Source organism: Choloepus didactylus, chromosome 21, assembly GCF_015220235.1.
Source record: "Choloepus didactylus isolate mChoDid1 chromosome 21, mChoDid1.pri, whole genome shotgun sequence".
Lineage (NCBI taxonomy): Eukaryota > Metazoa > Chordata > Mammalia > Pilosa > Megalonychidae > Choloepus > Choloepus didactylus.
Genome location: NC_051327.1, coordinates 48,748,563 through 48,776,505, shown reverse-complemented (window position 1 = coordinate 48,776,505; position 27,943 = coordinate 48,748,563). Strand labels below are relative to the sequence as shown.

Genomic DNA, 27,943 nt, shown 5'->3' with positions numbered 1-27,943 from the left:
CAGATCTTAAAGGGAAAGCTTTCAGTCCATCATCATTGAACATAATGTTAGTGGTGGGTTTTTTTAATACATACCCTTTATCATGTTGAAGAAGTTTCCTTCTATTCCTATCTTTTGAAGTGTTTTTATCAAGAAAGGATGCTGGATTTTGTCAAATGCCTTTTCTGTGTCAATTGAGATTATCATGTGTTTTTTCTCTTTGATTTGTTAATGTGGTGAATTACATTTATTGATTTTCTTGTGTTGAATCACCCTTGCACACCCGGGGATAAAACCCACATGACCATGGTGTATAATCCTTTTAATGTGTTGCTGGATTTGATTTACAAGCATTTTTTTGAGGATTTTTGCATCTATATTCATTAGAGAAATTGATCTCTAAGTTTCTTTTCTTGTAGTATCTTTAACTGGCTTTGGTATTAGGGTGATGTTGGTTTCACAGAATGAGTTAGTCTTCTCCCCTTTTCAATTTTTTGGAAGAGTTTGAGCAGGACTGGTATTAATTCTTGAAATGATTCATAGAATTCACCTGTGAAACCAAATGGTCTTGGGCTTTTCCTTGTTGGTAGGGTTTTGATGACTCATTCAATCTCTTCGCTTATAACTGAACTGTTGAGGTCTTCTATTTCTTCTAGAGTCAGTGTAGGCTGTTTGTGTGTTTCTAGGAATGTGTCCATTTCATCTGAGTTGTCTAGTTTGTTGGCATACAGTTGTTCATAGCATGAGCTTTTTTATTTCATTGGGGTCAGTAGTAATGTCCCTGCTCTCATTTCTGATTTTATTTGCATCTTCTCTATCTTTGTCTTTGTTAGTCTAGCTAATTTTATTGATTCTCTCAAAGAACCAAATCTTGGTTTTGTTAATTCTATTTTTTTTAATTCTCAATTTCATTTACTTCTGCTCTAATCTTAGTTATTTCTTTCCTTTGGCTTGCTTTGGGATTAGTTTGCTGTTCTTTATCTAGTTCTTCCAGGTATGCAGTTAGGTTTTTGATTTTAGCTCTTTCTTCTTCTTCAGTGTATGTGTTCAGGGCTATAAATTTCCCTCTCAGCACCACCTTCACCGCATCCTGTAAGTTTTGATATGTTGTCTTCCTGTTTTCATTGTCTCAAGATATTTACTGATTTCTCCTGCAATTTCTTCTTTTACCCACTGATTGTTTGAGAGTGTGTTGTTTAACTTCCATATATCTGTGACTTCTCCAGTTCTCCAGTGGTTATTGATTTCCAGTTTCATTCCTTATGTTCTGAGAAAGTGCTTTGTATAATGTCAGTCTTTTTAAATTTATTGAGACTTATTTTGTGACCCAACATTTGGAACGATCCCTGTGCACCTGAGAAGACTGCGGACCCTTCTGTTTTGGGGTGCAATGCTCTGCGTATGTCTGTTAGGTCTATTTCATTTATCATAGTATTTAAGATCTCTGTTTTCTTACTGATCCTCTGTCTATGCATTCTATCTATTGATGAGAGTGGTGTATTGAAGTCTCCAACTATTATTGTACAGATCTGTATTTCTCCCTTCAGTTATGCCACGTTTACCTCATGTATTTTGGTGCTCCCTGTTTAGGTGCATAAATATTTATGATGTTATTTCTTCTTGGTGATTTGCCTCTTTTATTAACATACAGTGTCCTTCTTTCTTTCTTCAAATAGTTTTGCATTTAAAGTCTATTTTGTCTGTTTTTAGTATAGCTGCTGCAGCTCTTTTTTGGTTACTGTTTGCATGGAATATCTTATTTCAACCTTTCACTTTCAACCTATTTGTATCCCTGGGTCTAAGGTGAATCTCTTATAGACAGCATATAGATGGATCATACCTTTTTATCTATTTTGCCAAACTGTTCCTTTTGATTGGGGAGCTTAATCCACTAACATTCAATGTTATTACTGTAAAGGCAGTACTTAATTCAACTATTTTACCCTTTGGTTTTTATATGTTGTATCTTATTTTTGTCTCTCTTTTTACCCTTTAGTTACCCTTACTGATAATCTTCATTTCCTACTCTTCTCCAAGTCTCTTTATCCTTTTTTCCCTTCACCCTCAGAACTCCCTTTAGTATTTCTTGTAGGCAGGTCTCTTGCTGATGAACATTCTATTTCTGTTTATCTGTGAATATTTTAAACTCACCCTCATTTTTGATGAACAGTTTTGCCATATAAAGAATTCTTAGCTACAAGTTTTTCTCTTTCAGAATCTTAAATATGTCATACCACTGCCTTCTCACTTCCATGGTTTCTGATGACAAAACAGCACTTAATCTTATTGCAGTTCCTTCGCATCACTTTTCCTTTGCTGCTCTCAGGATTCTGTCTTTATCTTTGGCATCTGACATTCTGATTAGTGTGTGTCTCAGAGTAGGTCTGTTAGGATTTATTCTGTTTGGAGTACATTGAGCTTCCTGGACAGGTATATTTATGTCTTTCATAAGAGTTGGGAAAATTTTGGCCCTTATTTCCTTAAATATTCTTTCCGCCCCTTTTCCTTCTCTTCTCCTGGGATACCCATGACACATGTTTGTGCGTTCTGTGCTGTCAATCAATTTCCTGAGATCCTGTTCAATGTTTCCATTCTTTTCTCTATCTGTTCTTCTGTCTATAAGATTTTGATTATCCTGTCTCCCAGTTTGTTGATTATTTCTTCTGCCTGTTCATATCTGCTGTTGTATGCCTCTGGTGTATTTTTAATCACTTCTATTGTGCTTTTCATTCTCATAAGTTCTGTTATGTTTTTTTTTTCATATTTTCAATTCTATTTTATACTCATCCAGTGTCTTCTTAATATCTTTTATCTCTTTAGCCATATTTTCCTTCATTTCCCTGAATGGATTTGGGAGATTTGTTTGAACATCTTTGATCAGTTGTTTCAAATTCTGTATCTCCTTCAAAGTTTTAATTTGTTCCTATGACTGGCCCATCTCCTCCTGTTTCTTAGTATGGCTTATAATTTTTTGCTGATTTCTAGGCATCTGATTATCTTGATGAGTTTACTCTGAAGTCAGTTTGTCTCTCTTGCCTAGGGTTTTATTGTTGACTGGCTTTGTTTTCAGGCTCTTCTTTGACACTTGGTTGAACTTATTCTAGACTTTCAGAATTGCCCGTGTTTAAATGATCAGTTTTTTTCAGCTCTTCTTCATCTGATTCTTGCCCTGGTTATGTGGTACAAGTTTTAAGATTGCACTATTTGTGCAATTATTCCTTTCCTCTGTTCCTTCTCTGGGAATCTTGATATGTTCTGTTCTTTGTTTTTGTTTCACCAGTATTTTTTTTTTTTCTTGTACTCTCCTTTCATTGTCTCTAGCTGCTTTTGCCTGGAAGGAAACTTCTGGGAGGTGAGTTACCTGAGAGAGAACTTTCCCCAGTCCTCACGGTCAAAACAGGGTCAGGGACCCATGAAGGGGGTGCAGACCAACTCCAAAGAGTCCTGGGGAAAGGGTCAGGAAAGACACCAAAGAGCCTTTTTGATGGCTCACCGAAGCTGCACTCTCCTGGCCTGTTCAGCAGATGGTGCACTTCAGCAAACCGTTCCCTGCAGCCCTAAGGAGGCTCTGTGTCTGTAAATCTTCACGGCCTTTGCCCATGTTGGGGGTGGGGATGAAACAACCGCTGTTGTGATTCCTGTCTTGGGTGGGCTAAAACAGTGGTTCAGAGCCAGGACCCAGTGATCTAAAGTCGCCGATCAAAAGCCATGATCTATCCTCAGCCATGACCCACCCTGTTCTTGGGGAGGAGGGCTTCCACATCCCTCTCTGTCCACAGCAGCCAGCCAGGGACCAGACCCAAGGCAGCTGGCCTCAAGAGAGGGGGATGAGCACTGGCAATCCCAAGAAGTGAGTTACTCACAGTTCTTTATCGCAGTTTCTCAGCCTCTTAGTCCTGTTCTTCCCTGGATGCTGTACAGTGCTCCCCTGGCCCTGGAGCCCCAGAACAGTTGTTTCAGACCGTTTCTGCCTGTCCACCAGCTGTTTCTAGAGGAGAAGTGAGTCCTGGAGTTCCCTATTCTGCTATCTTCCCCAGAAGTTCTCCTGCTCTATTTTCTTAACAAAATAGGCCCAAGGCACCCAGCATTTAAAAATGTGGTGTCAAATTCTCATCATCTTCTTCAATTGCTCTTTTTCACTCTAATTATTATTCTTGTTATTTTTGTGTGTGTGCTAATGAAGGTGTCAGGGATTGATTTGGGTGATGAATGTACCACTATGTAATGGTACTGTAAACAATCGAAAGTACGATTTGTTTTGTATGACTGCGTGGTATGTGAATATATCTCAATAAAATGAAGATTAAAAAAAAAAAAAAAATTCTCATCATCTTAAAAAAGGATGTTGGGAGCCAGATCAAATGAAGTTTAAATCCAAACATTTGAAAAGCAGATTTCCCCAATGAGCAGGGAAAACATTCATATTTGTAAGGCTGGCAGAGTCACTGTGGGACACAGGGCAACAGACCAGTACCTTGAAGGCCCAGCCTTCAAAGCAGGTGGAGCCAGCCTCCTTTCATATCCCCACTAAAACCGCACAGCACCCACCTTTGGGTCTTCATAGTCACACTTTCGATTCATAAAATCACCAACAAGTGCTTTATCCTGGTACACCTCGGCTAGGCAAACTCTGCAGAAAGAGAAGATAAAAATGAAGTCTAGGAATTGTAACGATGTCTATGCACCGAAGCATCAGATTTCTGGCTGTGGCTAACCATACAATATGATTTATTTATGTATCTGCCGGGTGGTGACAGCTTTTCAAAAAGAAGAATCTAGGGTCAGCTAAATCTGTTTCAAGTCATGCCTGCTACTGCTCATATTTTAAAAAAAATATATTCATACAGAAAATTTTTGTAATAGTTTTACTAAGAATTGTTTCAAAGACACAAAAAGTAAAGATATAATACAATGAACATATAACTTAAATTTATCAGTTCAAAGTAATCTGCCAAACACTTCAAATCTTTTTCTTTTAATTAATAATTTGTTTTTGTTAGAGAAATTGTAAGTTTATAAAAATATCTTACATAAAACCTTGTATTTGTATGGTACATTTGTTATAATTCATGAAAGAACATTTTTATAATTGTACTATTAACTACAGTCCATTGTTTACAACAGGGTTCACTGTGTTGTACAGTCTTGTGATTTTTTAAAAATTTTTATTCTAGTAACATATATATAACCTAAAATTTCCCCCTTTAGCCACATTCGTACAAATAATTCAGTGCTGACAAGTACACTCACAATGTTGTGCTACCATTACCACCATCCATTATCAAAACTTTGCAATCAACCTAAGTAGAAATTCTGTACAATTTATATTGCCCTCATTTTATACATTGGCTGTCCTGGGTTTCCACCCTTTCACATATAAACTGAGAATGGTTAACTCCCATCAGCCCCCACAGGATTTGATCAGGACCAAATGAGACAACTCATGTGAAGGCATATTATAGATTCAAAAACATTATGCAGACATTCATATTTATTATTTCTTACTCCTCCAAAGCACTGATTGTCCATTCCCCACATCTTCCTATCACTATGATGTAAGGAAAGCCTGACTTGCCCAAAACAAAATGAAGGGGAAGGCAATCAGACACTGAAACTGTCCTAAAGAGCATGCAATTAGAGAAAGTTGTTCCATTTTAAAGCTCACTGATGTAACAGCCACACAGATTCCACGGGAGGGGGGCAGGCAGGACAGGTGTGCTTATTATGAGTGTTACCATCCTGCTTCACAGGTGAGGAAACAGCCTCTGAGTGGATAAAACAGCTCTGGAGAACTGCAGTGGGGACTCAAGCCCAGGTCTGCTAACTCTGGGGCCCACTCGCGCCCCCTCCACCAAGCTGCTGGGAGAAAGGGGTCAGGAAGCCCAGTTCCAGTCTTCCCTTCATGCATGGCCAGCTCACTCTCATCCTGGTCACTCTCACCTCACTCTGGGCCTGTTTCTACTTCTGAATAAAGAAGAAGCTGGACCAGGTGAGCAGAGCCCTTTCACACATAGAAGTCTAAGATTCCATGCACAGGGGAAAGTGGTTTCACACAGAAAGGCCCTTGGTATGCTGAACTCAGTGGTCCTCAACCAGGGCAATTTTGTCCTCCAGGGAACATTTGGAGACACTCTGGGTTGGTGGTAGCAGTGCTGCTGGCCTAGCAGCATCCCACAATGCACAGGATGGCTCCACAATAAAGAGTTCCCTGGCCCTGAATATCAGTAGTGCCAAGGTTGAGAAAACCTGGCTGCAGTTGAGTTCCCTCCACAAGCCAGGGCTGGCCCCAATTTCTCTCTAAACTCTGGCTGACTGCAGGCAGCCCATGGCCCAGAACCACCTTGGAGCCAGGCTCTCATACTATCTGGTGGAGCTGGCTCTTCTTAAACCTGCTATGCGCCTCCTCCTGCCTCACCTCCCCCTGGCTGCTGTTGCTCTTTGGGGCTCACCACATCGGCCACAACCTGTGGAGAGATTTGTAGAAGGAATAGGACAGGGATGGTGATGGCTTTATGGCTCTGGTCCTGGGAGGAGGAGATGGATGAGGCAACCTTGCTGGCAACAGATGAGCCATGGGGGGTGCTTTGCTACTACTAGGCAGCTGGCATCCCCTTGCAGGCCAGGCCATGGCTGGGAAGCACCAAGGGCATACCAAGCTCAGCCATGGCTGAGGGCATTCTGCCCTGTACCCCAGGCCCCAGGCTGAGCTAAGCAATAGGCCATGACCACAGAGCTATCATAAGCTGTCCAAGTGCTAAAAACAGTCGTGAAAATCAGCAGATGCTCTGCTTTCACCACAGACTCATTATGTGATATTGGCAAGTCTCCTAGCCTGTCTGACCTCCATTTCTTCATCTGTAACAAAGGATGATAGCACCTATTCACTAGGCTTTTCTAAAATCCAAATAATGTGCATCCAAAACAAAACCAAGGACCAATGTTACCAATCAACTCCAACACCTGGACAGACTATTGGACAATCAGTGTGCTTCATCTGGATTTCAGCAAAAATCTTAAGCAAATGGGATGGAAGGAGAGTAGAGAATGAACTAGAAGCACTGGCACAACCTTGTCTTAGAATAATGAAATTTTTTCAATATGGCTTACTTATAGTTCAGATAGGCTTGTGGATTTTTGATGATGTAGCGCGCTCTTCGTCCGACTGAGTGAGATGTTTTATCCAAAGACTCTTCAAAAGTAGCATGCAAGATGTCCCGTACAACCTGCCAGGGAACAAATGGGCCCTTCACCTGGATCAAAAACAGAGAAGAGATGGAAAGGCAGTCAGTATCCTCAGAGCCCACATTATGGGGAATTGATGTAAGGGAGTGGGGAAAAGTTATGTTCAACCGAGCCTCTTTCCTTGGAAAATACTCAGAACTGTCACCTCATGCCTACCGAGGAAATGTTTTCTCAGTCATATTTACTGGCACTGAATGAGGTGCTGGGGGGAGAAGACTGTCTTTATGGAAAGTACCAAAGAGGGCGCTGGGTAGTATTGCCTGGAACCATGAGGGACCTAGAGAGCCAGGCTGGGGCCACCTTCCTGTTCCACTTTGATTCAATAAATCCTGACTGATTGTCCTGTGGTAGGCAGCAGGCTAGGAACCACAGCTATAAAAACAAATAAGAAAAGTCTCTCTGCCTTGAGGAACAGCCACTCTAGTGAGTGGGAGTTACCAGAAGCAACACAAGCAATGTAAGAAATATATGTCCAAGGGACAGGGAGAGAAGAGTAATTACTTCCATTTGGCAGGATCCATGAAGCTTTTCCAGAGATGATAAGCAGTGACTGAAAGATAAATCGGAGTTTTTTGGGCAGGTGAGGGTGGGAGGAAGGGAGAAGGAAAAGGGCTGGATTCCTGGTAGAGAGAGAGAGGGAGAACAGCTCTGAGCTAATTTGCCTGCGGCTTGGCAAAAATGGGGCTGTATCTAGCTGAAGGCTAGAAAGAAATGTGCAAAAGTGGGAGGAGGGTTAATTTGTAGGATTCTGGAAATGTTTTTCCCAGAGAAGAGGCAGAAGATGACGAGGGTACAGAGACAGGAGAGAGGGATCCCCGTGGGAGGGGCTGGCCGTCAGGTGGGGCGGGGCGGGGGACGACACCTTGGTGTTGAGGACGTTGCTGGCGATGCGGCACAGCATGAGCAGCCCGTCTTCCTGCATGGACCAGGTCACGCGCAGCCGGGTCATCCTCTGCAGGGCGCTCTGGTCGGCCTCGTCGTGGTAGCGCAGCCGCTTGCTTTTTTCTTCTGGGAGCTCTTCTACAAACACCAGAGGGAGAGGGGAGGGCACCTCTAAGAACCGTCTTGGAGCTATCACTTCCAAGTGGGGAAGGGTCCCTCCCCAGCCGGCAAGAGCTAACCGTAGCTGTCTGTTGTCACATTCTCGTTGTGTCTAAAGCCATAAGAATCAACCACAAATGATTCAGCCCTTCTTGAGAGATTTTTTAAAACCCTTTCATCGGTTCTCTTTGGTCAAATCTTGTGGTGATGAGTTGGGCAGGCAATACCACCTCCCATTAGCTATCTGTCAGTCTCCAGTCTGTCCCACTGTAAGGCTAAGTCCTTTGAAGGTGGCTTGTATAGAAGCTTGCGGAGCATGTGTGGGACAGTTGACTGTGGACATCCAGGCCCCCACACCCCCCTGCCCCATACCTCAGAGACGTGTGTAAACCCTTATGCACCCTGGGGATGACCAGCCTTTCCTGCAGGACTGCTGGGAGGACTGACCAACATTGTGTATGAAACACCTAGTATGGTGCCTGGCACAAAGGAGCTGCTAAATAAATAGTAATAATAGTAGCTAACATTATGGAATATTTACTAGGCGCCAAGCACTGGTCTAAGTTTTTTATATATATTAACATAATTAAAATAATTCGTCATAACAACTCTATGTGGGATAGAATAATAATGATCCCCATTTTAGGGGAAACTGAAACATAGTGGGATAGAGCAACCTGCCCAAAGTTTCAGCGCTAGTAGGCAGCAGACATAGGATTTGTACAGAACTTGAACTCTTAGCCAGTAGGTTTTCCAAGGTCTCCTCCCCTGAGGGGAGATAATGCTGGAGTAAATGCTATATGCCACAGGCAATTCCAAAAGACCATTTGTTTAGCGAGTTTCTTCCAGGTTTATTTCCACGCTAAAGGCAGACGAAGAGTGGGGCAAGAAAATCTGGACTCACAGTGACACTACCACCATATTTTGCCTTGTTATAAATTCAGGTCTTCATGAGCCAAATCAATCTTACACACACACACACCTGCAAGAAGCTAAACTTGAGGGGGCTATTTCAAGGGATGCAATTGTATTTATTAAAAAAACAGTCAAATAAACTGCTAAAATCAGGTTCCTATTTAAATATTCTGTTTTTGTCTGAAATAGCTATCATATCAGACATGAACCACTTAGGAGGTCTAAAAAGGGTCTAAAAAATAGACACTGGACCCATAACTGCCACCCCCCCTTCTGTTCTCTTCTATTATAAATAATTCCCCAATGAAGAGCAGATGAAGAATCCAAAATGCAGTCTTAAAGGTGCCATACATTAGGGGTTATAGAGAATTCTGCATGCTTAAATGTCTTACAGCTTTCCTCTAATTTAAAAATACAACATCATTTTGAACTTTGGCCTGATTAGCATAAACACAGATATTAAAGAAATTAAATAGGATTGTGGCTGGCTATGATGAGGATTTTTGCTAAGGTTTGTTAAGTTGAAATGAAATTAGAATTTTGAACTGGTCTAAGAAAAAGGAGTTACTATAAAACGTAAATCAGAGGAAGCAGAAGGAAGCATATGGGAAACTCAAGGATCTCTCAGTCTGCCAGATGGATGTGGAAAATAAAAGGGCAATCACACCAAGTCAGCACTACAAATTCGAGGGAAAATGACAACCTGCAATGAGGGCAGAGCTCAGGGCCAGCTGGAGTGAGGCTGCTGCAGATCTCTAAGCTGGAATGTACAAAACACAAGGCCCAGAAAATGCAAATGATCATCTCGTAACCTTTTTTCTTCCTCTTGGTCTTCTTCCCGGGGTCCTTCTTCAGCCGCTTCCGCTTCTGGCTCTTCCCACCCCTCACTCTCCTGTTCCTGTCCAGCGTGGGCTCTCGGTCAATCTTAAACTGCTCTTCCCTGTCGGCACAGAGCTCAGCTGCTGCTCTCATGTCTCCCCAAATATTCAACCTGCCACTGCCTAGAAGTAATCATAGGAGATAAGAGTTTCAAGACGAAACTCCATAAACACCAAATTAAACCTGGAGCGGTTGTTTTGGGGCTGAACTTGTACCATGTCTATTTCTGGGGTGAACTCCCGGCACACGTACCTCCAGCACCCAGGGGCAAGGGGCGCTTGGACAGAAACGTCTGAAGCCTCATCGTGAGCCCACTCTCTGAGGCAGTGTTCTCCTGAAAGACAAGCATGACACTGGAATGAAGCATATGCTTCAGTGAACCCCAGGAGCACAGAGCCATAAAGGCACTAGAATATACAAGTCTCTGACGAAGCCAAAGAATTCTGTGCGGTGAATACCAAGCAGCTGGCCCAGCCTGCTTTGGAGGGCAGGATTCTCCTGAGCAGTCATTTTATTATTGCCCATATACTCCCTCTTATACGACCCCTGTGTTACGCAGACTTCCCATTACTTCTTTAAAGAGGGATTCCTATCCACAGCACAGAATGTTAGAATCTACTGGAAAAAAAAAATAGGCCAGGCAGATAATTAAGGGACCTGACACACCTTCAGTACACATGGGAGAAAGCAAATATTGACTTCTGTGGTCAGCTCTCTTTACCAATTCAGAAAGGAACAGGAAGAGGGGTAGAGCTGGCAGCCCCTGAGACAGTGGTCCAGGTGTGGTATGTCCACACCCCTGAGAAACCACCTTTTTGGCCTTGTTGATGATATAGCTGGTCCAGATCCAGTTGCGCTTTAAGTGTCCATAGAAACTGGAGTCGAGTCCAGCAGCTCCCAGCCCATCTCCAGGGATCAAGCCTTCATCCACGACCTCACGACTCCCCCTGAAGGAGGAGAAAGAAACTGAAAATGAGCCCTCCTTGGGAATTGAAAAGACAGCCCTTGGAGTGGGGTGGGTAGTATTTATTTATAATTAACTTTACCTTCCCAGAAAAACACCTGAGGATAAAAGTAAAGAATTTGGCAGCCCTAGTGTTGACAGGTTTCCACTTTTATGAAGATAAGTAAAAAACCCAGATTTTTATGGAAAACTTCCTAATTTTTGCATTTGGGCGACAGATTTCATGTTTTTAACAACATGTGAGCTAAAGAAAGCATGTCTGGAGGCCAGAGTTGGCCCATGGCCACCGATCTAGTTTGGAACCAGAGGCATGGGCCCTTCCAGCTCTGACATTGGAAGCCAGACACCAAGGAGCTACAGCATCTGGGACAGCCCCACCACGGGCCAGGGCCTGCATGTGGGGACGGTGCGGGGAGGGGGCACGCACGTGCTGTACTCCATCATGGCGCACTTGCGCTCCAGGTTGTGCCTGTCAATGGCGCTCTCCTGCTCCTTCTGCAGGCTGCCCTCCTCGTCACTGCCCTGATCTGCGCTGCTGTTCTTCCTGACTCGCGGGTAACGTACCACACCTGGAAAACCCAAGGCAAGAGGAAAGGATGACGCCTTCCGGCTGTGGTTCTGGCAGGCTAATGTGAGCTGCTGGCGGGTGAGAGAATGTATTGACTTCCTGGTAAACAGGCTCCCCTATACAGGATGAGAGGGTCTGAAATTGGTTGAATCTCATAGGATAAAATATGCTATAAAACCACTGCTGGAAGAGTCAGAGGGGGCAGAAGGAAAGAAGGTAAACCCTGGGTGGGGGTGGGGAACCTGAGAAAAGTGCCTGTACCTTGGCTGCTGAGGGGGAAGGCAGGCAGGCAACCAGAGATCCCAATAGGTCAGGGAGTCCGTGAGCAGAGGAAACCCAGACTTTCCTGGGGGGATCCCAGGAAAACAGAAAGCCCCATGGAGCTCCTTTGTGCCAGCATGGTAAACATGATAAGCAGAAATGACCGCATGTGATGGTGGTAGCAGAGTCAGGAGTTAGGAGGGATACGGGCAGACAGTTTGAGACAGTGTCACAGTTTCCCTGGGCCCAGCTGGGCTCCAGAAGCAGCTGGATGTTTCCTGAGTGTCCAAGTGGTGCACCAGCGTAGTTGAGAAATTATGTTCTGTTATTACAAAACAATGAAAACTGCACTTCTTGCAAGAAAATGTAAAACATTACTAAAACCACTGTTTGAGCAAAACAGAGGAAGATTATGGAGTTTGCAGACTATCAAAGACCCTTTTGTATCTGCTCAAATAGAAAACTCGGGTTGAGGGCACAGCCTGGGAGGGGGTGAGGGAGATGGGCAGAACTGAGATCTGCACCTCTCAAGCTTCACCTCAGCACCACAAAGCAGTGGTGGTGTTCCCAGTTTAAAAATGAAGATGCTAAGGGTCAGGGAGGTTATGAATAGCTTATCCAAGGTCATCCACGTGAATGGACAACTGAAACCAAGAGTCCCTAAGGCAATGTTTCTTAGGTACTTAACAGCTGCACCAAGACACTAACTAAAAATTCAGAATTCTAGGTCATCCCTCAGGTCTGCCAAATCCAAATCTCTCAGCTGGACCCAGTAATCAGCATTTTAATGTGTTCCATGGGTTATTCTTATGCACACTAATGCTTTAAAGGATGATTATGTCTTAATATATGATATTTTTTTCCCAGTCCTTGGGGTAGAACCTCCTCAAATGTGTGCTGAATGAATGGGCAATCAATGCCTGATTAATGGACTAAACAAGCCTCCAACATTTCTGCTCACAAGTACTAATCAGGGATGGAAATTCACCAATTGCCAGGCCTGGAAAACTTTGGTGCAAACAACATGCTGGTTCATAAATTTTTATCTGGGTATAAAATGCAAGGGAATTAGGACACTCCTAAAATCTGAAATGGTAAAAGCCTAGTTCACTACTGAATGCCAGAGAACTCTATGAAACATACTGCTCTAAAATGTGTCTGGACCCATCAAAGGTTCTAAATTCAAGTGCTCATTACCCCATTGACAATAAATAGTTCTACCAAATATGTGACTCCTGCTCTGCAAATATCAAAGTGTAATATGGATTTTTCAGCTCGGGGACAGGAGGATGGAATGGGGTACCTCTCCCAGGCGCAAAGTGAACGAGGTATCCTTTTCCTCTTGGTAGCAGTGGCAAGAGAAGACCAGATGGAGACAGGCTTAGAGGAAAGAGTACTGGACTAGAGTTCCTGGGCCCTCCAGAAACCTCTTCATTCATTTGGTGTACATTTATAAGATATCTACTGTATACCAGGCACTTTGCTAGATCCTGTGGCTGGAAACCAAAGTTCCTGTGCTCAAAGAGTTCACTCAATGAAATGAGATGATGACAATAAAGATACCGGAAAGGGTGGAAAGGCTTTTTCAAAGAGGTGATGCCTGAAGTAGGAGTGGCCATTTTCGAGGTGAATATGGGTGGGACGGACATTCCAGGGAGAGGAAACCACATGCAAAGGCCCCACCCAAAAGCCCACTTCATCCAACCCATCGAGTCCAGTCGGTCCTTCCTCTAAATACCTCCTACACCAGCCCCCTTTCCCCTTCTTTACCATCACCACCTGGGCATCTCTGTCTTGGACAAGAGTTACAGCCCCTAACTGGCCCCTCTCAGTCCATTCTCCACACAGTGGTCAGGGCGATTTTTAATAAAATAAGAGATCTTGTTACTTCCTTGCTCAAAACCAACCGATGGTTTCTTGTTGCTTCTAGGATAAACCCTCACTCTTCACCATGTCCTGCAAGGCTCCAGGATCTGGCTTCTGCCTACTTCCCCACTCTCAGCTGCCCCTCTCCTGCTCACCCCACTGGCCTCTTCTGTTTCTCCAAGACAACAAGTCTTTCCCCCAACTCAGGGCCTTTGCACTTGCTGTTTTCCCTGCCTGGAATGTTCTTTCTCAGCTCTGAGGATGGCTGGCTCAGCCTCCTTCTTTAGGATTCAGTGCAAATGCCCCCTGAATCACCAGCCTGTCTCCCACCACCCTATTTTCTCCACAGCACACATCACACTCTGCATTTCTCTTGTGATGTGTGCACTTCTCCCCTAGAATCTAAGTCTCAGGAAGGCAGGGACAGGGTGGCTTCTCTTCACTGCACATTGAGGCACAGAAAACACCACACGGTAGATGCTCAATAAATATCTACTGATAAACAAATGAACAAAGATGGAAGTGGGGTGGGGGACTGGGAGGTCTCCCCACTCAAGACCCATCACCCTTTTTGAGGGAGCCCCAAGGATGCTCTAGGCCTCTGGGAAGTTGTCTGAAAACCTCTAGGCTAGGTGCCCTCTGGTCTCTGCTAGCTCTAAATCCTGGTGAACCACAGAAAGGAGGAAAGCAGTGAGGTCCAGCAAAGACAGATGGTACCTAATGGAGTATTGAGGCAGACACACTGCAGATCAAACCAATAGTTCTCCACGTCTTGCATTGAGTTCAGGACATAGAGACGCCTTTCGAAGGGCCGGCTGCTACGGGCGAGGTTGTAATGAGGGTCACAGATGGTGGTGTCAACAATGACCGCATTCTTCTTCAAGAAAATAAAGACCTACAAGAAACACAGTGGACAGGGAGAGAGGGCAACTCGGAATCCGTGCTGGGCTTAGCTGTCTGGATACCGTGTTCAGCAATCAGGATCGCCAGCATTTGGGCTTGAAAGAGGTTACCTGATCTTTATCCTGGAACTTTTCTGTGGGACCAAACTGTAGCAGACCCATGTAGCACAGCCTCTGGAGGTTCTCCACTACTGAAAAGATGTACCGTCTGGAAAGAGAGAGGAGCGACAGGTCCTGACTGCATCACATGCTCTGCTATCATCAGGGGTCTGCATCTGGGGTCAGGGATGCCACTCCTGCTTCTCCCCTTTCCTACCTGGCAGTACCTGGAGGACTGACCAAAAGCCCTGCAGTGCACTGAGGCCAAGAACTACCCTTCTTAACACCCAACAACATCAACAGAGCCCAATCCTACACTGGGGCTTGATTTAGAAAGCAAAAGAAACAAAAACAAAAACAAAACCTCCAATATTTTCAGTCTTCATCTGTTGGTTTTACTTTAAAAGAAGATTAACATCAAGGAAAAAAATTTAGCAGCCCGCACTTGATTTGCCCCCGTCCTTTATAAAGAAGCCTGAATTAATGAAAATCCTTTGTGTTTACAATATGAAAGGCAGAAATCATTTCCTCCTTCTGGTGACTGACTACTCAGAATCCTAATTCTGAGGGACTTGTTGGGACCCGACACCTCTGATCAGTTTCAGGCACCTCTTGTATAGAAGCTGCTGTCGGATAGGCCTGGGGAGAAACCGGATCAGTGTGTGCTTCTTCAGAGGGTTGTTCAGAAACTCCTCAAGGTTGTCCACCTAGAGAAGTGATTTTCAGGTTCAGTGTACCCTGAAGTCCAGGGTGAATTGTAAGAATCACGAAAAAATAATACTCACCACTATTTTCCGGACTGCTGTTTCCCTGACCCTCCCTATCAGCCTGACAGTGACAGTGGACCCTCCCTCCTGCTTCCCCAACCTTCCCTCCCAGCCTACCTGCCAACTGGTGGGTGCAATAAACAGATACCCTCGTATGCTGCTTCTGGGCATATAAATTGTTTAAACATTTCAGTGTTGGGAGCAATATGGTAACATAGATATCTATCCTTATCCTAAAGGGAAGAATCTTGCAGCTGTCCACAAACATGTCTACCATACACGTCACAGCATGTCACTGATAATAGCAAGCCACTGGAACTTCAATGTACCAAAAACAGCGCATTGGCTAAACAAATGAGAATACATGCAAAGAAGGATCACTATGAATCTTAGTATCAAGTAAAAAATGTAAGAACATGGAAAATAAGATAATGTTCACTGGAAAGAAAAGACAGAAGAGTAAATATAGTATTGTCTCAATGTAGTTTTAAAAAAAGGGGGATTCCCCAACACACATAAATGGACATAGGAAAAAAGACTAAAAGGAAATAAACCAAAAACTTCAGCAGTGAGTATGTCCTAGTGATAAGATCATGAGTAATTTCTATTCTTTTTTAATATTTACCAAATTTCTAAAAACAATGTATTTTATTGTTGCACCTTAATTAACTTGCTTGTCTATCTATTTAGAAGAACTGCAAGTCTTTGAAGTATTTCCCTTGACTGACTGACTATCCATCCATCCATCCATCCACCCACCCACCCACCCATCCAAGCAACTCAGGGTCTTTTATTTCTTCTCTTCTCATCAGGTGAGTGCAGGCCTCTGGCTTGGACCAGCCCCCAGCTCCCTAAGACAGCCCCAGGAGCCACAAGTACCTTGTAACTGACTTGTACAATCTGGATGAAGATGGAGAGGGGCAGGCAGAGGAGAATGTCGCCGACGAGAGCCCAGCCGAAGCCAAAGTCCCTATGGACTGGGATGGGGGGGACGTAGCGCATCCATGAGTCTTCATCCACATAAACTAGGGAACAAATCCAAGTCAGTCCCCACAGAAGGAACCCAGCCATCACGGTGATATCATCTCACCAGTGGGATCTTGGTTTCCTCTCACCACCAACTCTGACAACTCCCCATCCCTCAGGCAGGAAGTAGTAGAAGACAGGGGACAAGAGGGACAGGAAGTTGGAATTGAGTCTGTTTTGACCCGGGGGCTCTGGAGGATTCAGCCAGTTCAGAAGGTAAGGATAAGGGACAGTCATGTTTCTCTCTGGACCTGCTGTGGCCTGCCTGTCCTGGCTGCAGGTGCGGCTTGGATATCTCACCTGTCTCTGTGGCGAGCTCCACTTCAGCCTCCCAGGTGGTACCATCTTGGCTGTCTTTGGACAGGGCATTGGAGGAGGCCTCCAAGTCACTTCTGGAGATGGGCTGGGCTCCTGCCCTGCTGAGTACCGGCTTTCCGGTTCTTCTTTCACTGCCGAGGCCTGGCCTCTCCACTGCGTTGCTGTCGGGGTGCCCATAGATCAGGTACCACAGAAACATGTGGACCATCCGCAGGCGAGGCATTTTGGGCAGGAACCCCAGAGAACGCCCAAGTCCAGGAACTGGGGGAAGAAAGAGAGAGGGTGGTGCTTGAACAATCCAAGATTAAATGCAGTTTAAGTCATTCAAACAATACTGAGTGCCACTAGTCCCAGGTACAGGGAAACAGCATGGAGTAAACAGACACATATTCTTACCCTCAGGGAACTTACCTTCTAGTGGGAAAGGACAGGCAATAATAAAATACGTAAGATAGAATGTCAGATGAGAATAGCTAACATGCCGAAAACGAAGCAAGGAAGGTGGAGGAGGGCTGCGAAGGCCAACATAGGGACATACATCCCAAGGTAAACACTCTGTATCTGAGAGAAGGGTGAGCCTGGTCCATTTGAGGAAGGGCCAGGAAGCCAGAGCGATGGGGTAGAGCAAGAAGGAAAGCGTAAGCCGTGAGGCCAGAGTTTGATGGAGGACTCTGGCTTGATGGGGACTATGTAAGATATTCCAAAACCTAGGTTCGTTGAAAGTAGTTTACTTCTTTGTTGATATAAACTACGTGCTCCTTAACCTTCCCCAATGAGAGGACAGGTGTGAGAGAAGCAAAACATAGTAACGGGGCATAAGCACGAGTGACTGGAAGGCCCCGTCTCCCCATCATGCCTCGCCCATCAGAGGAACAAACCCGTGGCTTCTTGTATTCTCCAGTGCCTGGGCTGTTCAGCTGCACACACTCATGCTCGTGTTTCCCTTCCAGCCTCTCCACTTTCTAACTGGGAAACCTTGAGAGTAAGGCCAGGTCTGAGCGCCTAGACCCCTCAGAGAGGGAAGTCACGCAAACGACCTCTTCTGTTTGCAGGGCCCACGACCCGCTGTGTCCCAGTGAGATGTTTTGGCCTGACAGAGGTCCATGTCCTGGAAAGTCAGATTAGCCTTCCCCCACCAACAGACATGCATGGGACCAGGAGAAGAGCAGAGTGCACCAGAGACAAAGCCCTGGCCACCTGCACCTGTCCTGCTCACATTTACCTGAGAGCAGCCAGCTCCATGGTGAATGGGAGGAGGAAATGCCACTGGATTACGCGATGCCAGGGAAATTATGGAAGTGCTCAGACTTGTCCTGACTGTAACAGCAGTAGGGAGGGGGTGGGTTGTGGGGTCATGGGAGGCAGAAGCTTTTCCATGGTTTACAGAATGCTCCAGCCCAAGGATATTCAGTGGAGAGAATTAATCTTTGTGATTTGTTTGAGTCTCTTAGCAGCCTTGTATATGCTGGGCTAGAATTACGCCCATTTTGCAGATAGGCACACTGAGGCAGGCAGAAGTGATATGACCAACCCAATCTGGCCCAGCCAGAAGTCAGCCCAGTGCTCAGATATAGAACACCAAGGGACTCCAATGGCATAATGTAAACAAAAGATGAAATACAAACACTAATAAGAAGCCACTTTTTACCTACAACGGGGTTGTAATTTTTAAGCTGGGTTATGCCCATTTTCTCCTCAGTTTTCTTCACTTGTCCACTTTCAGGTTTAGAGGAAGCATTTGACTGAGAGTCTCCTGATCCACTTGGGCCCACTTTTCCTTCACTTTCTTCTTCTGCTTCCCCTTGGAGTGCTGGTGGCCGGGAAACTTTAACCCTGGAGTTCAAACATAAGATTATCATCACACGTGTAGAAAACCAAGGGCTGAGGGAGAGGAGTGGGTCTGCCAACATGAATCAGATGAATTTGGCCCTGGGGTTTCAAACTCAACTGCCTGAAGAGTGAGGCAGATGATGTAAATGACTAAAATGTGCCAGAGCACAAAGACATCTGGGAGCAGCAGGGTCTGGGGTGACCAGGAGTGTGCACGCCATGGGGCAGGTGCTACCCTTTGAGAAAGGAGCCCTATGTGCTAGGTCTTCTGACATTTTCATAAATGCTAGAAATCAGGAATTTTATGAAATTTATGAACTCAGGAATACACAGCAGACACAAAACATCATCTGCAAGCCAGATCTAGCTTTCTACCTTTCCACAGGCAGCCTCAAGTTCAGACCCAGCTAAGAACTTTCTCCCAATTCCCAAATTTCCTCTTGGCCCATTAGATAGTTGAATAGTTGATGAACAAAATGAGAGAAGACCTCAGGAGGGCACCCAGAAAGAATCACTTGTGAAGGCATCATGAGACTGAGCAAGTTTTGGCCATCACAGGGCCTGTGACCTACAGTACTCTGTCCACACTCTATTAGAAGAAAATTAAGGACATGAAGATGTTTTTACTTCAAGAAACCAGAAACTGCTCCTCCTTTAGACTAGTGGATCCTAAACAAAATACTCCCTGACCTCCCACAAATACAAACAAAGGGTTTTCCTTTTTTGAAAACTGCTTTAAGATGGAAATACGGGAGCTTCGCTGTGGATTCTCAGGGGTGGGGGGCTCTGCGGCTTGCCTGTTTGCTGTGCTGGAATTGGAGATCCGGAAGCGGACCTGCTCAATGGCACTTCTCACGAGAGGGTCATTCTGGTCCATGGATGGGTGAACCACCAGATCCACCTGCAGAGAGAGGTCGGAGCATCCTGAAGGGCAGGCAGAGCTGAGGGAAACTTAGTTCCACGGCCCCACTCCCCACTGGAACTCTGGTTAGACCTGTTTGCATTAACATTTCCAAAAGACAATTATGAGATTAAAGTAAAATGTGCTAAATAGTTTGCTGTTCCGCCTACTGGCGTCAAAACCTCTCGAATGACCAAAGGATAAAGCTCTGCCATCGGGGCTGAGGCTGCTGTGCTCAGGTGAGAAATCTTGGCTGAGAACCAGAACCGTTCACCCCGTGGGACCCTTGCTGGACAACCGCAGCCCACTGGTCTCTGCTATCTGGTGGACTGCTCCTGATGTCCCCCTACTGCTATCTGAGAATTTCCCACAGTTGCTCGTGACAATCCTGAGGGCTTCCATCTGGAAAAGGTAAGCGGCTTCCATTAATCTCCCCTTGCTGAGCGTGCCGGCATGGGACTCCTGCCAGGCAGGCTTCTAAGCAAACTGGCAGAGCATTTAGAGCTGCTTTTGTTGTTTTACCTTTTCCAAGGTACTGAAGCTGAACAGTTAAGGTAGTTATTTCATGAAAGACATATAGGATGAAAACTGGAAGCTGCATGGAAGGGAAATAATTTTAATGCCCAGCAGAGGGAAATGGAGGTCAGCAGAATGGTTTGACTCTGACAGCTGTGCAGTAGATGGCCAAGCATGATGGCCTGGGCCCCAGGAGAGCCAGGTTTCTTCTTCATCTCTGTCACCAGCAGTAGAGAGCAAAGTAAGGTTTTCTGACTGTGTCAACTCTGGCCAGCAGATTTGGTGCCAAAATTGGGCCAGGAAGGCTGCGTAACAGGGGACAGGCTCTTTTTGTAGCTCAGTCTCTTCACTCCTTATTTGTGAGATGGGACCCACCTCCCGCCCTGTCAACTTTTTTGTGCTTTTGTGAGGCTCAAATGAGATTGTTAGCAACATCTCAGAGAACTGAAAAGCACGGCTCAAATACAGATACAGCTAAATGGCCTGGCAACCTTCCCAAAGGCCCAGCAGATGGGGCTGGATGCAGAAAAGGCCAAGGCTGAAGCCGGCAAATGTCAACTCCAGTCAACATGGCCCCAGCAGAATGGAAGGCAGCATAGTCCCTGGGTGCGAGAGAAAGTCCTTTCGAGGAACTTCAGCCTACGCTAGAGGCAAACACATATCATCACAGCCCTTTCCAGATGGAAAAACAGGCTACTGCCGGGACCCGTAGCAAGTGGGCCCATTCCTGGGCACTGTCACTTCTGAGGTCACGTTGATTCCCATGGTTTATCTGCTGCCCTTGTCCCCTGCACTCCTGTATGACCTGATGGGTAGGGTGCCAAACAAGAGCAGGGAGACGCAGCTGATACCTATGCCAGGGGGCCTCCATTCTCCACTCCTAAGCCGGGGCAGATTTTCTTGCCCTCATTCACCCCACTGAGAAGGCTGCAAGTCCCAAAGACCTGGTTTACACAAAAGCACTTTGAAGATCAGCAAAAATCACAGGTGTTTGCTCTGATGGGCTGGGGCTTTTCCTGTCCTTCAGTAAGGGAGTTTAGCACAGGGTCCTCCTGCCACTGGCCAAGGGGACATGTGACAGGATGGCTGGAGATGGGAAGGCAGCAGGGGTAAAGGAAGTTTATTGTTTTATTTTAAAAAAAGATTTACAGCAGATATAAAATAAATGATGAGGGTTGTACACTTTGAATGCCACAAAGTGCTTCTTATTTTTTGTATTGTTCCATATTTTTCAAATTTTTCATAAAATAACATTAAAAAAATAGAAATGACCTTGCCAGCTTATTAAGAAAACAAAACATCAAAGCAGAGCTTTCTGAAGGCAGGGATTTAAAATGTAGTTGGAAAAATAAAAACAGGCCAGAAAATTAAAAGTGACTGTCCCCACAGCACTATCCCTTTGGTCCTAGGGCCCAGCTGTGTTATCTCAAATTACTCCGACCCTGAAAAATTTATGCCTTAGCATACGTGCAAAACAGCTGAACTGCAGTTACCATGGGAATGGCCCCAAACCTTACATTTTATGGGAACAGATAAATGGAGACAGAGGAGATGTATTGTTCCCCATCGGATAACCCCAGCAGTGTATCCTAATTGAGTTGCTGCCATCATTTCCTTTGGGATATATTCCCTTAGATCTCCGTGGAAAGTGATCTTGCTGCTTAGCCTAAATTTTCCACCATCTAAACATTATTTAATTTCTCCCAACACTACTCTGTTGAACTGCAAAATGCCACCACTTTCCCTCCTCTTTGTTAAGGGCAGCTGCAGAGCTAGACGCTGCCCTTTTCCATTTCCAGCTTCCATGTCAAGTGGGAACAACCCCTGCTCCCCAAATTAGGAGCCTAATGGGGAATTCCAAGTTATTGGTAATAAAGGAGCAACTGAGATACAACAATGACAAGAGAGGCTAGACAAGAAAACTGCCCACAGCTAAAGGCTGGCTTTGTGGGCATCAGGAGAGCCCGTGGTTACCTTCTTCTTGATGCCATCTTGAATAACTGTAGTTCGGTACAGTCGCAAGAGCCCTTCCTCAGACAGGTTCCGCACCAAGCGAACAATGGACTTCTTACAACATTTGGTGGACACACCTTCCTGCTTCTCCTGATCCATGATCATTTTCTGAATCCTGGAGTGTCACAAAATAAGCAGTCAACATTCCCAGTATCAACACAGAGGCCTTTCTCCTCCCAGGCAACCGAGATGTGACCAATGATATCCAGCAGAAACCAGGGAAGAACTGATGGGGGTTTTCACCCTGGAAAGGGTCACTTCCTGAGATATTAAAGATCACTGTCTCTTTGTGGTCAGTGACTTAGCTAAAAACAAACCACCATTCACAGTAGCTTCATCTGAGCCTTATGCTGGGAACTAGAAAGATAAAGTGCCTTGTGACACTGGTAGAAGAACTCGAGTGCTATGGTGGAAATCTGTCTTCACTAAGCCTGCATGCTAACTTAACAGCCAGCTCAGGAATGTTCCAGTGTGTACTGGTCACTCAGATCTGAAGTTCTTTTTGAGTCCTTTCTTGATACATCTGTCTTACTCTCTCAATCTTATTGAGTTGCTTTGGTGATATTTCTAGATCACAGGACACAGAATGGCAGGGGTGGGAGGGACATTAAGGATATCTAACCAAACTCTTCACTGCAAAGAAGAGGGGACCGAGGTGATGGTCTCTGAAGATGGCCTCTCCAGCCCACTTCAGAGACAAAGTGAGCTTAAGAACTCCTGTCCCTTGACTTAAGGTGAGGCTCATCTGATCCAGGGGCTTGTACACTGTGTGTCCCAGAACCTGATGATGTCACTTGAGGAGGTGGGACTCATGGTACATTAGCAGGATCAAACCAGAGTTCAGAGCACTTCCCCCACCCCAAATACAGCAGCCCCACTTCTGTCACTTTTGTTTTTGCTTCCATATACGATTTTGTTTGAACAAAATGCACCAAGGAGAACTAAAATCAGAGTTCATAAACTGATGCTATTACCTGACTAAATTTCTTCCCACCTTTTCCTTTGCACCAGATTGCCAAGCAAGGAGAAAGGCAAATGTGCATTCCCTGTGAGTTCTATTTCCTGCACAGTCATCCTTCCTGTCCAGTGGATCCATATTCCTCAATGTCTACACTTTTCAAATAACAGGAACAAACGCTAAATCCTTTCTACCACAGACATAGTACCCGAATTTATAGAGCGGAACAGAGGTTTAACTGTCCCTCAGTAATTTCTATGGATTGTGATAAGAATTATTGTTAGTGTAAGACAGATAGACAGACTATTCCTCACGTGAATAAGCTCTCAATTAAGCGGAGATTGGTGACGGCTTCTATAATCAGATTCCTGCGTTTCAGCAATCGGTAAGTCTCATGGGGTTTGTCTTGGCCCGGGCCATGCTTCCCAGTCTTCTGGGAACTGCTACTCTCCTAGAACAGAGATGGAAAGCATGGAAGACAATGGGCTCAGCAAGTCGTGGGCGCCAGACACCACTCCTGCCACTGCCCTTTCCCTTTTCATAGAATTTCTATTCCCATGTTTACTTAAGGCAAATCAGTAGGGCTATTTTTCCCCTACAGGATTCCACTACCCTACTATTTCAGTGCTTTGAAATAGCAGATATCTGCCAGCAGTGGATCCTGGGGAACTTTACAACGATCAGCTGGTTTCAGAACAGAAATTTGAGGCATCTACTACAGCCACTCCTAGAGGAGGAGAAAGCATTCTTCTAATTTTCACTTGGTTCTTCCACAGTGGAAGGGAAGAACCTGACACAAGGAGGAAGCTACGTGCTGCTCTATCAGGACTTTGTCACCCAAAACTCCCAACAATCTTATTTTTGTTCCCATTTTATAGAAGAGGAACCGGGAGCTCAAGAAGGCTAAGTAACCGTCCAGGGTCTCATGGAGAGTGAGTGTGTGCCAGGATGGGGCTCTGCCTCACGTCCTTCCATCTCCAAACTGAGCAAGCCAAGCCATCTCTCAGGGGAATATACAATATGAGGCAGGAACAGGTTTTCAAGTTACGGACACCTTTTCACGTAGGTAAATTAGTATAAGTGGAGAGTGAAAGATGAAGGGAGGTGAAGAGTAGATCAGTACTTGTTTTTTATCCCTGCCAAAATGCCCACTTCTGTCCTAATGTCTCCTTACTGTCTTCCTTGAGCTTAAAATGAACTTGTTCTATCTGCCTTGGATTGAAGTATGTTAAACCCCAAATAGGAACACTGAATGGATAGGAAATCCTAACTCTAACATACTCCTTGCAAATCACTTGGCACACATCAGTTGTCACAAGACAGTCCCAAGGGCTTGTTTCACATGATGCCCTCCTCACTCCTGTAGCACTTTGGGGACGATGAGAACTTCCTTAAGGAGGTTACTTGGTTAAGATTCTCCAAAGACCCAGACACCAACACACTATTCTGCAGGCTGACTGGAACTCTGGGCGAGGCACAGTTCTTGCAGGAGAAGAGGGAAGGAATTGCGGGGTAAGAAATTCAAAGATTCAAGAAGGGTCCTGAGAGTGGCAGAAAGGCCTTGGTCCTCCCTTGCCCACTTCAGAGTGAAGGCTTTGGAGGAGAACCATGGAGTAAAGCTGGCCTCTTCCCATGGGGCTGCTGGAGAGCAAAGGGGAATACATGCTCTGCCAAGGAACCACAGGCAGTCATTCAAAGCACTCTTCTCAGCAAGGTACACAAAAAGAAGGGCAAGATTCGGCCATTTCTCTGGGAAGGGACTTCCAAAAGGAAGAGGCAGAGTTTTGCAACACTAGTAGCAGGCAATTCTAAGACCTGGAGAGAGTGCACTGCTGGAGACATGTGGGCCCAATTGGAAGGGGCAAGGTGGGGAGATGGGGTGAGAACCTACTGGAATTCCCCTGAATAACTGTCTGTTGTGAGGGGCTGTCCTGTGTGTGGCAGGGTATTTAGCAACCTCTCTGGCCTCAAAAATGTCTCCAGAGCCCTATGGAAAAAAAATCAGCCCAGGCTGAGAACCAACGATCTAAAGAATCAATAAAAATTTGCCCTCTAAAATAAGTTTAAGTAAAAAGAGTAAGTTGTTGGAAATCAGAATGCTGCATAAACAATAATGTGGGTGATTTCTGCATGGGGTGCAGATGGGGTGGGGGTGGTATGTAAACGAGCACTGCATTGCTCCCTGAACGCTCCTAGCCCACTGCTTGGCACAGGGCAAGCACCCAGCACTTGCTCTTTCACTCTGACTGTGTAGTTATTGGGGTGGTTCTGAGGCTGACATTCACCTTCCACAGGCTCATGGCACAGAAAATGCACTGCCACTGTGAGCACTCACCTTTGGGTTTTCAAGCCTGACCTCTTCGATCACAGCAATGTCCCCACTATTATTCTCCATGCAGTGGGCGCCAAAGGACATGTTGGCCTCTGAGGAGCTGCTGGTATCCAAGAGGCTGTCTGCGCTGACGGCAGTCTGGCAGGCTCTCTCCTCGGCAGCTGCTGGGGAGGAAGACGGCTGCTTCTTCAATGGGTGTAGGTTCAGGACTTTCCACCCACCTGTGGTGGACGGCAGGTGGGGACAGAAGAGATGGGGCCATATTAAGGGGGAAAGCGAAAGGGGCATTTACGCTTGGCAGACCAGACCAGGACACAGGACACAACTTAAAAGTCAGTTTAAAGACTAGAGGAGCCGAGCAAGCAAGCTCCATGCCCCTCCTGAGCTGGGGGCCGGATCTGCAAATCAGCACCAACCCTTTACGCCTTTAAAAAAAGGCCCTCTACCACTAAAGTAAAAACTGAGGACTTCTGATACAGATGATTGGAAGGAAGGAGACAGGGGAAGTTTATGGGATCCCCATCCCTTTAATAGTAACAACAAAATATAACAAACAAAACTTTGCCAAGAACTGACATGCAAGCAGCCAGGAGACTGCCCGCAGGGCTGCCAGAACGCCTCCTCCAAAGTTATGATTATATGACACAAGTGACACTATTGGACCTACATTAGGACAGCCCCAAGGAGATACTCAAGTGTTTGCTGAACTGAGTGAGGTGAGACGAGTGGCAGTGCACAGCCCCTGGCCCTGGCCCACCATCCTGAGAACACTGCCTACCCTTGGTGGGACTGGAATGGTGAGGCTGAGTCCCGAGACCGAGACTCGCCGAGGACTTCGTGTCTCCCTGCGAGCCTCTGCCTTTCCTCTTGCTGCCGCTGCTGCTGCTCTCCTCCTCACTGTCCGACTCGGAAAGGAACGTGTCCTCCCCCTCGGGTGGAAGGGATTCCTCCTGCACCGAGGCCAAGCTCACTGTGGTCAGGAGCTCGCTGCGCGCTTTCTCTCTCTCATACTGCCGGCTGAGATCACTCTCTTCTGCAAAAACGCAGGAGATGTACTTGGTGGTCCGTTGCCGACCTTCGTCTTCCATGAATCCCTGGCAGGGATTAGGTGTGTTTAATCGTGCTCAAGAAAGGGTGTTACAACCCACAGGCACTCACGTAACCCGAGGGTCTGAGCTTGTTTCCCACTCCTCCAGCCCCTGCATTCACCTGTGTCTCCTCTAGCTCACTGCCCAGGTCCAGGTCAGACCCCACCGATGCTCCCTCATGGGGCTTCCTGCCCCACCATCCCTCAGATCCTGCCCCACAGGCCTGCTGGAGATAGTTTCCTAAATCTCATTCCTGAATGTGTGTTTTCTCGAGACCAGGAGCTTCTCGAGGACAAGGGCCCTAACTTAGTCTTCCATGTAAGCCCGGGATCTAGCACAGGACTTGGCCCCAAAGAAATGGTAGGCGAGCAGCAAATGCTTGTTACACAGACTCCAACAGTTCAGAACTGTTGCCACAGGCTGGCGAGTCAGGGCCTGGAGGTAACTGGCTCCATTCAGCCATTGTCACTGGGATTGATGAAGAGGTTGCCACTCACCTACCCAGCTCCATTTTATCTTCTAGAACAGGGGAGTGGGGCTCTCCCCAGGGCCCTTCACAAGAGAAAAAGCCAACATCTTGGGACCCCCCAACCACATGCCAGGGACAGTGCTAAGTGCTCTGCAGTCATTAGCTCAACTAGAATATTGACCAGCAGCAAAATGCCAGGAGAAGGCAAGAGGAGAATGGGAACATAAAGGGCTGAGCTATCAGGTTCTGGATTATAGAAGGTGAATAGCAGGTATACATGGTTAGGGGCCACCACCGACTCAAATGTCCTCAGCAGCTAGGCACATAGCACATGAGTTAGAGGGCAGGTAAGGACTGTGGGGACTGGAGAGCCAGTCCCAGCTGACCATCCCCACACCAAAGCGCACTCCAGGTGCTGCCACATTTCCTTCTGACAACTCACTTGATTAAAAAAAAAAAAAAGGAAACGAATAGAAACCACAGTGAGGGCAGGACACCACACATTGTGGGCTGTGTCCAGCCCCCGGCCTCCTTGACAGAGAAGGGGGGCAGGCCTGTCTAGTTTTCTGATGGTCTGAAACATTCCTTCATAATCACGCTGCAAGTGCATCCAAAGCTGTGTGAGGTGACTCAAGACCTTACCTTGACAACTTTGAATCTTTGAAGAAGGCGACATAGCATTCTTGCTTCCAGTTTTCCCACATTCATAGCCACTCGGATTTCAGCTTGAGAAATTCCTTTAGTGCCTCTGCGTTCAACTGTATTAAACAACAGACATGAACCCTGACAGCTGCAAAGGAGCCGCTCTGCAAAGTCAAATCGCTCTCCGCCCCCACCCCTTCTAAGCACAGACATTTCAACATGGTGAAATCAACAAATAGAAATATGCCTCTTCTCTCTCCCCCTTCCAGAATTTTTGAATGATAATACTAATACCTCATTTTTGGAGTGCTTACTATCTGATTCCTCCAGGTTAGTCCAATAAATGGCAAGCGATCATCTGCTGGTC

At 45.8% G+C, this 27,943-nt stretch overlaps 1 protein-coding gene across 2 annotated transcripts in view; it reads right to left on the bottom strand.

Moving 5' to 3' along the window:
- Positions 1 to 27,943, bottom strand: part of GTF3C1 (general transcription factor IIIC subunit 1) — a 94,976-nt gene that overhangs the window by 23,640 nt on the left and 43,393 nt on the right. For both annotated transcript variants that reach the window (XM_037813954.1, XM_037813955.1), the window contains 19 exons: positions 27,577 to 27,692; positions 26,156 to 26,471; positions 25,381 to 25,598; positions 23,360 to 23,496; positions 22,049 to 22,202; positions 19,455 to 19,558; positions 18,476 to 18,660; positions 16,810 to 17,088; positions 16,363 to 16,508; positions 15,326 to 15,423; positions 14,729 to 14,825; positions 14,433 to 14,610; positions 11,448 to 11,589; positions 10,868 to 11,003; positions 10,309 to 10,390; positions 9,990 to 10,178; positions 8,084 to 8,241; positions 7,087 to 7,229; positions 4,528 to 4,609 (listed from right to left, as the gene is read on the bottom strand). In XM_037813954.1, the coding sequence (XP_037669882.1) occupies positions 4,528 to 4,609; positions 7,087 to 7,229; positions 8,084 to 8,241; positions 9,990 to 10,178; positions 10,309 to 10,390; positions 10,868 to 11,003; positions 11,448 to 11,589; positions 14,433 to 14,610; positions 14,729 to 14,825; positions 15,326 to 15,423; positions 16,363 to 16,508; positions 16,810 to 17,088; positions 18,476 to 18,660; positions 19,455 to 19,558; positions 22,049 to 22,202; positions 23,360 to 23,496; positions 25,381 to 25,598; positions 26,156 to 26,471; positions 27,577 to 27,692 (2,960 nt within the window). The remainder of the gene's footprint in view (positions 1 to 4,527; positions 4,610 to 7,086; positions 7,230 to 8,083; positions 8,242 to 9,989; positions 10,179 to 10,308; positions 10,391 to 10,867; positions 11,004 to 11,447; positions 11,590 to 14,432; positions 14,611 to 14,728; positions 14,826 to 15,325; positions 15,424 to 16,362; positions 16,509 to 16,809; positions 17,089 to 18,475; positions 18,661 to 19,454; positions 19,559 to 22,048; positions 22,203 to 23,359; positions 23,497 to 25,380; positions 25,599 to 26,155; positions 26,472 to 27,576; positions 27,693 to 27,943) is intronic.